Here is a 15,295-nt window from a genome sequence, read left to right as displayed (position 1 = left end):
CACAGCTGATTTCCTAGGCTAAATGATGGGAGGGAGGCTGCTGAAGGGAGTAAGAAGTGTCAACTGCTAGGGATAATGGAGACAGAGACAAAAAAAGATGAAAGCCGATAAACTGAGCACAAATACCCTCAAAAGAGAAAGAATCTCGCAGTGTTTTGAGCCACTAAGTGTAAGGGAAACAAAATCACGTGGACCCAAAGTTCTTGAGCATGTGAGTATTGTGGGTGGTAAGTTGTCATCAGAAAAGGGTTCAGAAAAGGCCTTTTGGTTTCCCTTGATGTTTCCAGTAAGGATGGGGAGCAGAAGCGAAAACCCTCCACTTCACAGTGGAAGCGGCTGTTTTGTGCAAAACTGACCAAAGGTTGGAAACCAGTCATTAGCGTTGCTGGCAAATGAAGAGACTTCTGGATTGGGTGAGGCGCCTGCTGTGACTTCCAGGTGACCTGCTGGCTGGGGGCTGTGAGGCGGGCAGTAGGTTTGCAGGGTGACCTGGGAATAATCCCTGCCTCTGAGGCTGCTGGTCTGACTAGCAGACCTGGGCACCCACAGTCCTAATGGGGCAGCTCGGGATGTGGCCTGGGACACCTGCCGTGCTGAGGGCAAGAAGAGGGCTCCCATAAGGGGGTGTCCCTGGGGAGAGTGGAAACGTTCTCCTGCAGGGGAGGAAGAGCCTCTGAGCTGGGGGCTGGATGCACAGGCAAGACCAGCGTGAGCACGGAGGGTTTGGGGAGCCGGAAGCCATACAGTGGCCGGAGCAGCCTTGTTCCTTAGAAACTGGAGGGGAAAGATGCTGACAAGGCAGGCTAAGATCAGACCGTGTGGTGGGTCATGAGTGACAGGAAAGGACTGGTCAGGCAGGCACGAGAGAACCCTGTGGGCGTCCCAGCTGGTGCGTCCCGCCCGAGGGAGGATTAGAGTTATAGACTTTGCCACTTATTAGCTGTGTGACTTTGAGCAATATCACCCCACATCTCTCTATATATATCTTCATCTGTAAAGTGACAGTGTGACAATCTCGTGTCATCAGAAGGCTTAGTTTAGCTCTGATCCCCTTTGTCCAGTCCTGTCAGTGCTGCCCTGCAAGGTTCCGCAGCGGCTGCTCTTACCCTGAGATGGGAGGGAGCAGAGGGACATTGTAGCACCCGAAGGTAGGAGGGGGTTGCTTTAAAAGCACACATGTAGCTGCCTTCAGCTGCAGACCTGCGGGAGTTTGGTTGATGGTCGTGGAGAGGACTTTGGAGGCCTTAGCATCGTCTTAAGACTTGCTTTCCCTTGAGGGCCGGAATTGCCTTTGCACATTAATGTTGAAGCTTTGGGCTTCTGGCAAAGCTGTTTTCAGAGATGGGTATATACGTAACATATCGTATAAAATAAAATGCTTTTATTTAATGTGTGGGACTTTGCAGCTGTTGGGAACAGCTCTGTTGGCCTGTTCTCCACGGAGGACACTAGGGGTCAACAGAGCGTGCGGGAGGGCAGGCAGCCCGACCTGCTGCTGTGGGGGTTTCTCCCCAGCACGGCGCTCTGCTGAGTTGACTCTTCTCTGAGTTTGGTTGCCAGATGAGCAGACAGCAAAGTAATGAGTTCTGGTGGGATTTCATAATGACAGGAAGAAATAGGGACCCGTAGTTTTTTCTGGACTAGAACACGCTTTTGGTTCCTGATCCATTGGGTTTCATTGCAGAATTGACAAGTTGTGTCTATTCTGGGACTTGATTGAAATAAACGTGCAGCCTAACAGTTAAGAGTTATGTTTTATTTGGCGGGAGGACTCGAGCCGGGATGACAGCCTCTCAGATCACTCTGAGGGACTGCTCCCAAGAGGTAGGGGAGGAGCTAGGATATAGAGGAGCTTTACAACAAAGACCAGGTAGTTGGAACAATAACAGATTGTTTGTTATCTTAAGAAAGCCAGGTATGTCAAGTTCAAGAATTTAGTGCTTTTCTATATACAGGAGGAAGCAAACATTTGGACTCACTGAATTTATTCTTTTGACAAGTTAGCACCTAGCTTTCTTGGGCCAGTATCCTGTCCTTTCTTATTCTGAGTCTGCTCATAGGGCGCCACTGTGAGTGGCTGCAGAAGCTGGGCTGCAGGCCTGTCCTCGCTGGGGGGTGGCAGCAGCCACTGATGACTTGGTTTCAGCATTCTTTTCTTACTGACATGGTTGCAGTATTTTCATTCACATTGTAGTATTTTCATTCACAGTGCTCCCCCTTGGTCCTAAATTCGACCAATATTTTGAGAGACATTTCATGAGGAATTTTGCCCCACGGTGCTAGTATGGCTCATTCCTAGTTCAGGTGAAGAATCTTCTGAGCTGCCATTCAATGTGTTAGGTTTTTTATCAGGCCCTGTTGATAGTAAAAGTTCTCTGGATCACCGGTCTTACTAGTCTATTATGATCCAGTAAATGTTTACCCTTCGTTGCTCATTCCCATACCTAGAATCACACTATTACAATTATTTTATGCAGGGTTATAAATGTTATCTATTTCTTCAAGATGTTTAGCCATCTTCAATCTTGTTGTACGCCTAGTTACACATTGAGAAATGTAACAGACAACAATTTTATAAAATAGACAGGATGTAAGTAATACAGCTAGTAACGTTAATAAAGTCACGAGTAAGAATTTAATAGTCGAGAAGTTATACTTTTGCGTAAAAATTCTGCTTGTGTTTCTGTTGAGTTTGAGTAATCTTATGAGAAATTTCATCTTTATGGCCAGGGTCAGAGTAGGTATTAATTGGCCAGGTGATGTCTCCCACGTTGTAAGATCAACAGTGTCCTAAACAGAAATATAATTTCTTTTTAGAATAAATTTTCTGAGGGCTATCTAGTTATAGCCTTGGAGTAGAGAAACCCACTAAGGTAACAAAGAAGTACTAGACATAGTTAATTTACCATAAACTTAACAAGTGGAGTAGTTCATAATCAAAGGTAGGAGAAATTATCAAAATAATTGGCATACAGGTCTGTTCCGGTGTCTTGGGTCAGGTGTCTACCTCAGACGACGTCTTCTTCTCATCCTGGCGTGGGTAGCTTTTTCTCCATTTGGGCATTGTTTTAAGGTGAGCAGTGCTCTATAGGCCAGTGCACTGCAGGGGCTGTTTCTGATAGGAAATGAATCCAAAATTCCGTTTCCTCCAGCTTTGGTGTGTATGGTCTAGTTAAGAGTACCTGATAGAGGGTCCTTCCATTCAGGTTGGAGACAGTTCTTTAAGTCATGCCTGTTCCAGTATGTATAATCCCCTGGCTGCAGGTCATAGGGGATTGGAACTTTACCCAAGGATCGATTACTGAGCTTCAGAAACAAACCGAGTGTATCCTTTCCATAATTCAATTAAACTTTACAGCAATGTGACATAACAGCAAGGAATGATATGGGAAGTGTCTTAGTAAATATAGACCTCAATTAACAAAACTTGAATTTAATATCCACTAAAATATAATCTTTTTTCTCTCTAAATTTACCCTCATTTTTCTCAAATATAACCAAATCAAGATTAATATGTTTACAATTTAAGTCTGATTATTTGATCATATAGGCTTTTTCAAATTGGCTGTGTTGGAACTTTGAATAAGGAGTCTCAGGATAGAATGTTAATAAGATTTGCTAAGGCCAGGAAAGCCACATCAAGGGCTTGTCATGGGTTTCTGTCTTACAGATTTAGGTAAATTCTTTTCTCTTTAAAATCCTTAAAATACTTTGAGACTCCTTTATCTGTTAGGAGATGATCTCCCTCATTTGTCTGATAGAGCCACTGGGGACCTAAGAGGTTTTAGTCTCTTGAGGGATCAGAGAGAGAGAAAAGGTAACTGTTCAAAGTCTGCTTACATAGGTATACTTTATGAAATTGCTGTGACTCATAAGTAGCTTAATGAGAAGGGTTTCTTTATCTCTGGGAAACAGGTTAAAAGCCAGTAGTATTTCAGACAAAATGAAAAATTATAACCATATTGACAACTTTACTCAGTCCCATGAAACTAATTCTTTTAATCAGAGTTTTCATTAGAACTTTAAAATTTCTTACCCACTTTAGTTCAGTGCTACTGTTTGAAATTTATTAGAACCAGTAAATCTCCTTGAAGAGAAAGCATTTTGCAAAATGATCAGAAGAAAACAATCAACTGTCTATAAATGACAAAAGATTTAAAAGCATGTTTAAACACCATTACACTACAATCGGTAAAGGAACCTTGTCACTATAACCACAATTATGAATGGAAACATTTTAGATATACCAGAATTTTAGGGAGTCCATGTAATTTCTAGAATATCTATGTTAATAATATTTTCTCATATAGTATAACCTAGGAAAGTTTATAATAAATTTGACAATACCATGTTATTTAACATGCCAAATGAAACTTAATAGTTAATAATCTCTCTTTCAGATGTTTCAGGGGCCTTCTGTAGCATCCCAAGGATGACTGGAGATTAAAAGAAATTTAATTAGAAATTGATATTTGGGGAGCTTGTTAAATGATTTAAAAACACTTGGTCAGGTAAACATATAGACCACTGTAAAGTAGTACTTATTCATTAACAAGAAAATATGTCAAAGGAAAAGCCAGAACAGATCAGCTAAGTGGTATAAGAAGCTTTACAATTAGTTACTGAAGGTGAATTAACATTTTAAGAAAATTTTGTCCTCTTAGAGAGAAAACCAAATGTAGTCTTGTACCAGCTTAATTCTAAGATTCATTTACTTTGCCCAAGATGATTCTAAACTTAGCCAATTCCGACCACGTAGAAAACACTTTCCTCAGGGTTTCTCTTCCGCGAGCCTTCCACAGCTTTCTATTCTCATATTAGTTTGTCCCTTAATTCCTCCTCCGTTCGGAAGTAACCAGCTTCAGGACAAAGTAGGTATTTTTCATTAACAAAATATAATTCCATTCCTTATATCTTCCTTTACACATTTATCTTACTTTCCTAGGATTCTGAGATCATTCCCTTTATTATAGAGAATATTTCAGGGTGGCACCAACCATTTATTAATATTTCTAAACACCTTTAGTTTCTCTATAAGAGGAAGTTAAATGTTAAGTAATTCATATTTCAATCTTATTTTATCTGAAAATGGCATAGCTATTTAATAAAATCCTATCATTTAACTTAATTTAGCACATCTCTAGAATTTAAAGATACCAAACATTTAGAGATTATCTTAAGCATACATTTAAAAAATATATTTTAAAGAATTTACCCAAAACTCTCATCTCATTTGCATTTAATTTACTTAAAATTTTACCACACCACTTTACTATTATTTTTGTTTTGACAACTCTGCAACAGATATAACAGGATCTTATTTGACTTTCATTAAACCTAGGTACAGTAAAGGTTTAATACTTAATATTGATGACGTTAAAGATGTCTATATTAATTAGAACATACTTAAATGAAACAACATCAAATATTATCTTAATATTGAATATTTTCCAGTTCACGTGAACCGGAAGGTCAATTTGGTCACTTTTTATTTTAAAAATATTTAATTTTTAAAGCTCTTATTTTTTATGTCAGTTAAGCAGAGCTCTTTGACTTTGTTTTTTGTTTTTATTTTTAGCTGTAGAAATATCTCACATCTATAATGTGTATGCCGGCTTATAAACAGACAAAAGCTAGAGATCTCATAGCTTCACTTTAAAACTTACTTATGAGATAGGTATAATAATACTTGGAGTAAGCTGAATTTGCTTGCTCAAATCACTAAGGCTTACTATTTATGAAACAGACATTTAAGATTTCTTGACAAAGTCTGAAGGACTCGTCAGAGTTCTGAGTTATAAAATGCCAAAAATTTCTTTGGCCTACAGTTTTATCTCTTTGAGCTAATTAGGCTCAGTCCTAAGTCACTGTTTGCTGTATTTACATTTCTGATCTGCAAGACAAAGACACACGCTTCCAGTTCCCCAGAGAACTGCTCTGTCACCCAGGCCCAATTGTATCTCCTTAATTTGCTTTTTGTATCAGTGAGAAGACCTGTAAACAAAGAATTCCATGTTTTAAAACTTTAAGGTTTACTTTATCTTGTCTTTGAAACCTTGCATAAAGCATTTAGTAAGGTCTCTTTTCCTTGAGTTATAAGTTAAACCCAGGGTAAAACTCTTATTATATTTTTTTATTTGCCACTGAATATCAGTTTTTAGTTTTTCGTTATATTGGAGGGCTCATGTAACTCTATTGGTTTCCTTTACTGTGTTCAATTAATATTATCTGAGGGACAGATATGTGCCAAGCCTTGTAATACCAAGAAGAGGAAGCATTTTTCCATTGAAACATATCTATCCCACAACATAATTAAGAAAAAGTTTTATATAAAGCCCATTTAAATATACCAATTTTACAAATTTTTACCTCAATTTTATTAAATCTTATACCTTTAATTTTTATATTTATTAGGTTTAATCAATAATTCCTATTTCTAGAAGGAGTGCCACAAGCCTTTTTGCGTGTGTGTGTGTGTTCATTGTATCTAATTTTATAGAAATGTCTCTGGGATCCCCAAGTTTCAGCAAAAGAGCTCAGGCCCTTCTCAATTTTTAATTTGATTAACTGGTCTGTTGTCCCAATCATTGATCAAGTATCTCAGTCTATATACATATATTTTTAACCCTATAAATACATATATTTTAAACTGTTGTAATTAAAACGGCCTTGTTTGAATTTTAATGTTGGGGTGTAGGAGGTGATCTCTTTGGCCCTATTTTTCTTAACTTTACATAATGTAGTATCAAAACCTTGTATCTAAATCCAAAAATGTCCATTTTATTTATCTCATTCAAAAAAACCATTTAAAAATATGTATCCATTAGGGGTAAGCTCATCTTTATTTTACCTACAGTTTTACAGTCCATTTTCCAGTTATTCAACCTAATTAACATTAATTATTCTAAGATTTATTAGCATCTCTAAAACCATTGATCTAAAAGGAAAAACACAAATGTACGTTTTCAAACCAGTTTTTTTTTTTAACTAAGTTCTTAGGTTAACCATTAGATATATTTTCCTACCTTTAAACTTGAATTTAATACTTACCAATAAAACAGCTGTTTATAATGGGAGCTCTTTCAACTTTCGCCAATTTAAAACTTTCCAAATTAAAGGATCCATCATATGGCTATCAATTTATATATATATATATATATATATATATATATATATGTTAACTAAAATAAAATAAAATATACATGTATATTTTAAACCAATAAGATGAAGAGGCTTTTTCACATGAGAGTGGAGGTGTTGCCTAAATAAAATTCAAAAGTTTACTCTCCAAAAGCTAAAGGCCTTTGTGGTCCAGGCTGATGAACCGAAGGTTAAGATGGCAACATATCTAAAAATTGGTACAATCAAAGGATTGTTGAGAATCCCAGTTTATTTGTTTGGCCACAATATGTACACAATACTTGTACCTTTTGTATGGCAGAGTTAAAAGCTTCCTTTAAAAAAAAATGAAACACATATATAAATACATACACAAACATAAAATACTCAGAGAAAGATAAAATGTTTACATTTCAAAGACATAGGAAGAGAAATCCAAGTTCCCCCTAAAGGGGAGTTTGTTTTTATAAGTTAAGAATTCCAAAAAATGTTTTTATACGGCCTGGTTATTTATTTTCAGAATGAGTTTATTTTTTCTAATTCCCAAGTAATTTTGTAAGTTTTGCACGTATATAAACCTGGCTGTGGTATTAGTTGGAGGCTGGCAATCTGTCATTTATTTTTCTTTTCTTTTGTTTTCTGGTTTTTTTTTTTCTTTTTTTGAAAGTTCTATTCCCCATTCTAAGTTCGGGTTGTCAGAATAAAATTGCTAGTAAGTTTTCCCACAGGGACAACTCTATGCCATGAATTCTTTGCCCCTACCACTCCTGCAAGTTTCTCTGTCACCCAAGAAAGCTGTTACCAGCCAGGAGGACGGTCCCATTTTTGGAGTTGAAAGGTTCCTCATAAGCGTTTTACTTTTATCCCAAAAAATTTAATAGAGGTAACCAAATTGAGGAAAACATTAGACCAGCTTCTTACCTAACCACTCAGTCCTGAACCAAGTGTCTTCAACTTGGACCCACTTCGGACGTCTCCACTGGGTGAGTATTTTCCTGGTATGTTTCCACCAGCCCCACCTCGGACGTCTCCTCAAGGTGGGTATTTCCCGTTATTTTTCAACCAGGCCCCACCCAGCATGTCTCCACTGGGTGGGTAATTCCCCCTAGTCTCTTTCAACTGGAGGGCCAGGTACCTGGATACACCGCCAAATAAAACTCAGGATCATCAACAAATATGGGAGATCTGAGAACCAGGAGAGACCCACCCAAGTTCATCTGGACTCCCCGAGCAGGCGGATGGGCACAAAGGGCCACTGCTGGTACCAAGGCTCCGGTTACTTGGAGAGTTCAGGTGGAGAGAAGCCTGCTCTGGGTCCCTTCATGGTGTCCAAAACTGTTGATTGAAATACATGTGCAGCCTAAAAGTTAAGAGTTATGTTTTATTTGGAGGGAGGACTTGAGCCGGGATGACAGCCTCTCAGATCACTCTGAGGGACTGCTCCCAAGAGGTTGAGGAGGAGCTAGGATATATAGGAGCTTTACAGCAACGACCAGGTAGTTGAAACAATAAAATATTGCTTGTTATCTAAAGAAAGCCAGTTATCTCAAGTTCAAGCATTTAGTGCTTTTCTATGTACCGGAGGAAGCATACATTTGGGCTCACTGAATTCATCCTTTAGACAAGCACCTAGCTATCTAGGGCCAGTATCCTGTCCTTTCTCATTATGAGTCTGCTCAGAGGGCACCATTGTGACTGGCTGCAGAGGCTGGGCTGCAGGCCTGTCCTTGCTGGGGTCTGGCGGCAGCCACTGATGTCTTGGTTTCAGATATGGTTGCGGTATTGCTTACTGATATGGTTGCGGTATTGTCATTCACATTGTAGTATTTTCGTTCACAGACTGATTATGGATAATCTGGAACCTTGGAAAGAACGGAGATGGAATTACTGCAGGTAACTTCTACTTTAATAAGCCATGTGCAAACATAAACATGGAGGAAGCATACAAAATGATTTGGTGGTGTAGGGAAGGGTTTCTGCACATTACAGAAGAAGGCAAGGCAAAGTTCCTCTTCCTTGTGTGTAGGGACGTGAGTCCACCTTTCTTTTCTGTAGTGTTTTCTGAGAAAAGTTTATGGTAATTAACCAACATTGATAAACTGTGGCACACATTGCATTTAAGAGCTGGCCGGCTGCAAACTTGTGTATTGGACAGGTGGATTTCATAGGCAAGTGGTCAGGGGGACGGGAGAGAGATGGAGCCCAGGCCTCGGCCCAGATTCAGGTTTAAATCGCCATTTTCTCACCATAGGGCCTTGGACTTGAATGTAACCTCCCATAAACTGTTGGTGAATCTGTGAAATGGGCATGATCATATTGGTTCTTCCTGGGTTTGTTGTAAGTTCTAAACAGTATTATAACACACATGAAACAACCCACTGGCACTTAGCAATGTTCACTGTGTGCGTCCGCCCCACTTGGCGTGTGTCAGAGCCGTAAAGGCAGCATGTGTCTGTTGAGGATGCAGTGGTAGCCCCTTGAGTAGGTTATGAATTTGGTGATTTCCTTTAATCCTTGTAACTCTGGGTTCCATTGGCAGTTATTTTCATGGACAGATGAGGAATCTTAGGGTAAAGAAGACTGTGTAATTTGCCCAAAGTCAGACCATAATTTTGGGTGCAGGGGCCTCAGTTCAGCATGGGCCCCTGGGCTTTCTGCCCTCTCCATTCATCACCAGAGCCAGACGTGGGGTCACCTGTCTCCCAGCCCACAATATCCAGCAGGCAGCAAGACACACCTGGCCCTGTGCTGCTTGAGCAAAAACTCCGGAGAGGAGACAGGTACTAAAGGGATAAACGTAAAAACGGACGACTGCAAACTGTGATCAGCTCTGAGAAGGAAAGGAACACTCCTCGCCGTGCAGAGCTGGGAGCTTTCCCGTCGGGGCTGCTCTGGGGGCGTTCGTCTCAGCTAAACAAGCTCTGCTGCTGCCCCAAGGCAGGGAGGCAGGGCGCGTGTGACCAGGTAGACCGGGCCTCGTTGATCATACTCATTCCCCATTAAGCGGCAGCTGTCACGGGCACTTACCTAGTAAGCAGATGTCGGCCATAATCATCACGCATTTTGCTTGGTAGTTTTATTGGCCCCACCTTTGAGATGAGGTCATTGAAGCTGGGGAGTTTGCTGCATGCCCGTGATCACCATGGAAATACCCCCACTGGTCTTTCCACCTAGACTGGTGTGGCTGTCATGTCCCAGCCCTGTGAATGGCATTGTGTAGCTTCTCCCAAGTGGCCCAAATGACTGACATTGATTTTTTTTTAATTAGTAGGAAATGTTATGTGACAATTAGTGAAAAAGGTAGTAAGAAATTGTTTGGAAAACTAGAATCAAATCCAATACTTCCCCAGCTGGGGGAGCGTACCCTATGTCACCCACCCCACTCACTGCCTGGCACCTCCTCCCTGCTGACTCCGTGTTCAGAAGCCACTCTGAGCCTTTGAAGAACATTTTGCCTCATGGCACTTTTGACTAAGACCTGCGACCTCTCTGTCCCTGGTTCACTCTCTCTTCAAGGTCATTTAAATTTTATGCAGGCTCCTCCACTCAGATGTGAGACTAGCCCCTTTAAACTTCTTGATGCAGCTCCTTAATGAAGATCTTGCGAAGGTAACCTAGCCAAAGCCTGGGAGGTAGGCACATAGTGACTGTAACCTCCGCACTTTGTGAAGTTCAGAATCAGAGGGGTGGGAGACTCAGGAAAGGCTTTTTTAAGGTAGCAAGGGGAAAGTGAAAGGATGCAGGCTGTGTGAGACTGAAACATCTCTGGTCCCAGCCAGCAAGGATCCTGCGTTCAGGATGGTGTGTGGGGAGTGCAGAGTTCTCACAAAGAAAGAAATGGTGGGATGGGAGCTGGGACAGTTAGGTTTTCACTAGGGAAGGAAAACGTGGGCTGAACATTTCCTGCTTGAACAAGAGGACTGTGACATGATGTGCTTGTATTTTGGAGAAGGGTTTTGTGGGGACAGGCCTAGGGAATACGCTCCTGGCTGGGGAGTCAGCACAACAGAGAACCACTGAGAACCTGGCCGAACCCAGGGCCCCTGCTGGTGGAGGGCCTGCCCACAAATTCGAGCCTTCGGGGCTGCTTCTGTCCCTTAGCTGGGGCCTCAGAGCTCCCTTCACAACCCAGTCCTGTTGATACAAGAAAAAATCGTAGGGCATAAGAAGGGCTGTTTCCCAGGCTTTGCTTGAGCCTCTGGGACGTGCCCCGCCAGATGTGGGTCCTTGCCTTCGTGCAGGAAAGAATTGAAGAGAAAGCCACTGTTGAGTAAAGGTAGATTTATTCAGAGAGATATATTGAAAGGCAAGAGAAAGGCCATGAGGTGTGGGGGTTGGATGCTCGTATTAAAAGTAGGTACACACACCACGGACAGAGTGTGGGACTTCTCCGAAGAGGGAGAGAGAGGGGTGACCGAGAGGCGGAGCTGTGTTGCTGGTTTTCATGGGCTCGGTGGTTTCATATGCTAATAAGTAGAAGGACCTGCCTAAGGGCAAGGGGCTGGGTTTCCCAGGGAGTTGGCCATTTCCCACACTTTGACCTTTTGTGGCTAGCCTTGGGACTGCCATGGTGCCTGGGGGCGTGTTATTCACCATGTTACTGTTACAAAGGGTGTATAATGAAGCTCAAGATCTGCTAGAAGTTAAATCTCTTCATCCTGAGCCTCAAGGCCTATTGGGGTTGAATCCTTCACCATTTTGATGTTAATTACTGTGGCCTCCGTTGAATGGCTGTGCTCTGCCCCCTTCCATCCTGTCTCACTGTGATGACACAGAGAGAGCAAAGGCCTGGTCCTGCCTGTGCTCCTGCATTTAACAGGGCGTGGGGTGGGGTGGGCTGAGGATGATTGAGTGGTGAGAAGGATGTTTCAGATTTTCCCACGTGGGACATGGGGACCTGCTAGCAGCCACCGCAGATTTATCTCATGGAAATTATGGCTTCTGTCACACATCTTTTTCTATTTTTCTTTTTTTCTAAGTATTTAATCTAAATTTAATATCAGGTGTTTTTGGAAAGAAATTTCTCTTTTTCTTTTCTTTGGGGCTCTTTTGGGGGGTAGGTATTTAGGTGTATTTATCTGTTAGTGAAGGCCCTGGGGCTTCAACCCAGGACCCCGTGCACGCTTAGCACACGCTCTACCACTGAGCTCTACCACCCGCCCCATCATCTTTTTCTTTTTGCTTTAGCTGCCAAGAATCTTACAGCTGAATTTCTAGTCAGCATTTAACACTTACCCTGACTTCATGGCATCCATTTTTATGACTTTGCCTCCCCCTGGATTCATTTAAGTATTGAATGTCCATTTTCTCTTCACTCTCATTTTGTCTTTTTGTTGTTATGGTTGTTAAGCTGTGTTTAAAAAATTGTTTAATTTCTCTTTTAGCAGGAAGCTGAAAGTAAATAAATATGTAAACAAAATTATCACACTTAAATGCTTTTATATATCCTAAGCTGTTTAGTAGTTACTTAAAAACTGAATGGAATATTAAAGTGATAACATTTTAAAATTATTTTTTAACTTTTTATAAAGGTATAGCTGATTTACAATATGATATAAGTTTCAGGTGTACAATAGATGCTCCATTTATAGTTATTGTAAAAGAATGGCTGTATTCCCTGTGTTGTAAGATACATCCCTCTAGCGTGTTTACGTTACATGTAGCAGTTTGTATAAGAAAGTTGGGTAACGCCAAGTCTGGGGAGTGGCTGTGTCTGACCCAGTTTCATGGTCACCCTGCCTGTCAGAGCCCAGGCCCTCACTCCTGTCTGCATGGGAATGAGTGGAGGCAGCTCTCATTATCGCTGGCACCACCCTCTGAGTGGCAGTGACATCAGTGACTGTGGACATGCAAAGTGTTGTTCCAGTTGCTTTACATGTATTTCTTCATTTAATATTTAAAGCCTTCCTGTGAGGAATCGATTTATGTTTTTGATGAATAATACACTTTATTTTTATTTTGATAGAATTCAAGCCTCTAGAAAACTTACAGGGGTAGTACAATGAACACTTAGATACAATTCACTTAAAGGGCAGTATTTGTCCTTTTGTGTCTGGCTTATTTTAGCATACTGTTTAAAGGTTCATCCATGTTGTAGACTGAAACAGTAATTTTTTCTGTTGGTTTAATAATATCATTTTTCTTCTTTTTTGTTTTTGGTCTATTTAAAAATAGTTTCATTGAAGTCTAGTCAGTTTATAATGTTGCATCAGTTTCTTCTTTACAGCACAACACTTCAGTTATATAGTAACACACATGTATTCATTTTCATACTCTTTTTCAACATAAGTTACTATAAGATATTAAATATATTTTCCTGTGCTATACAGTATAAAGTTGCTGTCTATTCTATACATAGTCAGTATCTGCAAATCTTGAACTCCCAATTTATCCCTTCCCACACCCTCTCCCCTCTGGTAACCATAGTTTGCTTTCTATGTCTCTGTGTCTGTTTATGTTCTGTAGATAAGTTTGTCTTTTTTTGTTTTGTTTTGTTTTGTTTAGATTCTACATATGAGCGATCTCATATGGTATTTTTCTTTCTCTTTCTGGCTTACTTCTCTTAGAATGGCATTCTCCAGGTCCATTCATGTTGCTGCAAATGACATTATTTTATTATTTTTTTATGGCTGAGTAGTAGTCTATGGTATAAATATACTACAACCTCTTTATGCAGTCATCTGTCAGTGCACATTAAGGTTGTTTCCATGTCTTGGCTATTGTAAATAGTGTTGCTGTGAACATTGGTGGACAGGGGTCTTTTTGAATTAGGGTTCCTTCTGGATATATGCCCAGGAGTGGGAATGCTGGGTCATATGAGAAGTCAATTTTTTGTCTCTTGGGGAATCTCCATACTGTTTTCCACAGTGGCTCCACAAAACTGCATTCCCAGCACATTCAATTTTCTTCACAGCCTCTCAAGCATTTCAGGTTTGTGAACTTCTGAATGATGACTGTTCTGCCTGGTGTGAGATGATACTTGATTGTACTTTTGGTTTGCATTTCTCTGATAATGATATTGAGCATTTTTTCATGTGCCTATTGGCCATTTGTATGTTTTCATTGGAAAAAAGTTTGTTTAGGTCTTCTGCCCATTTTTGGATTGAATTGTTTATTTTTCTTTCTTATCAAGTGTAAAAGCTGTTTATATATTCTGGGAATTAAGCCCTTGTCAGTCTCATTTATTGCAAATATTTACTCCCATTACATAAGTTGTCTTTTTGTTTTGCTTGTTGTTTCCTTTGCTGTGCAAAACTTCTAAGTTTAATTAGATCCCACTTGTATATTTTTGCTTGTATTTCTATTGCTTGAGTAGAGTGCTCTAGGAGAACACTGCTGAGATGTATGTCAGATGTTTTGCCTATGTTTACTTCTAAGAGGTTTATACTGTCTTGTCTACATGTTTAAGTCTTTAAGCCATTTTGAATTTATTATTGTGTATGCAGTGAGGGAGTAGTCTAACTTCATTGATTTACATGCAGCTGTCCTGTTTTCCCTACACTATTTGCTGAAGAGGCTGTCTTTACTCCATTGTATGTTTTCACCTCCTTTGTCAAAGTTTCAATGACCAAAAGTTTGTGGGACTATTCTTGATCATTTTGTTTATCCATTCATTGATGGATGGATATTGTTTGTAACTTTGGCTACTCTGAATGATACTGCTATGAAAATTGATGTGCAAGTTTTTGTGAGAATATTTTCATTCTTTTGGCTGTACAGTTGGCCCGCCATATCTGTAGTTTCCACTTCATGGATCCAGATGGCTGATTGTAAAGGGAGTCGAACATCCTTGGATTATGGTATCCAGGGTGGGGGGTTCCTGAAACCAACCCCCTGAGGATACTGAGGGATGACTCTATATGTACGAGTGGAATTGCTGAGCCATATGATAACCCTAAACTTTTGAGGAAACACCAGACTTTTCCAAAGAAGCTGTACCATTTTCCCTTTCCAATGGCTGCATATGAGCGTTCCCATTTCTCTGCCGCCTGACCGACACCTTTTATTGTCCATGTTTTGATTATAACCATCCTAGTGGGTGTAAAATGAGATATCATTTTGATTTTGATTTAGCTAGTGATGCTGAGCATCTTTTCATATGCTTATTGGTCATGTGTGCATCTATTTAAATCCTTGGCAAATTTAAAAATTGGGTCGATTTTCTCTGTATTGTTCA

The 15,295-nt window shown here is 40.3% G+C and overlaps 1 protein-coding gene across 4 annotated transcripts in view; it reads left to right on the top strand.

Annotated features, from left to right (window-relative positions):
- Positions 1-15,295, top strand: part of LOC116277130 (trafficking protein particle complex subunit 9-like) — a 57,636-nt gene that overhangs the window by 32,776 nt on the left and 9,565 nt on the right. For 2 of the 4 annotated variants that reach the window (XR_012067193.1, XR_012067194.1), the window contains exon 1: positions 8,739-9,012. The exons of 1 other annotated variant lie outside the window; for it this stretch is intronic. Coding sequence is in view for 1 of the 3 variants with exons in the window: in XM_072955141.1 (XP_072811242.1) it covers positions 8,998-9,012 (15 nt within the window). In the remaining 2 variants the exon portion in view is untranslated. Of the gene's footprint in view, positions 1-8,723; positions 9,013-15,295 lie in introns of those variants that run through there. One more of the 4 variants, XM_072955141.1, reaches the window with a different exon arrangement.

The sequence above is a fragment of the Vicugna pacos genome, chromosome 35, assembly GCF_048564905.1.
Source record: "Vicugna pacos chromosome 35, VicPac4, whole genome shotgun sequence".
NCBI classification, from domain to species: domain Eukaryota; kingdom Metazoa; phylum Chordata; class Mammalia; order Artiodactyla; family Camelidae; genus Vicugna; species Vicugna pacos.
Note: the sequence above shows the minus strand (reverse complement) of the source record. Positions and strands in the feature narration are given on the sequence as shown.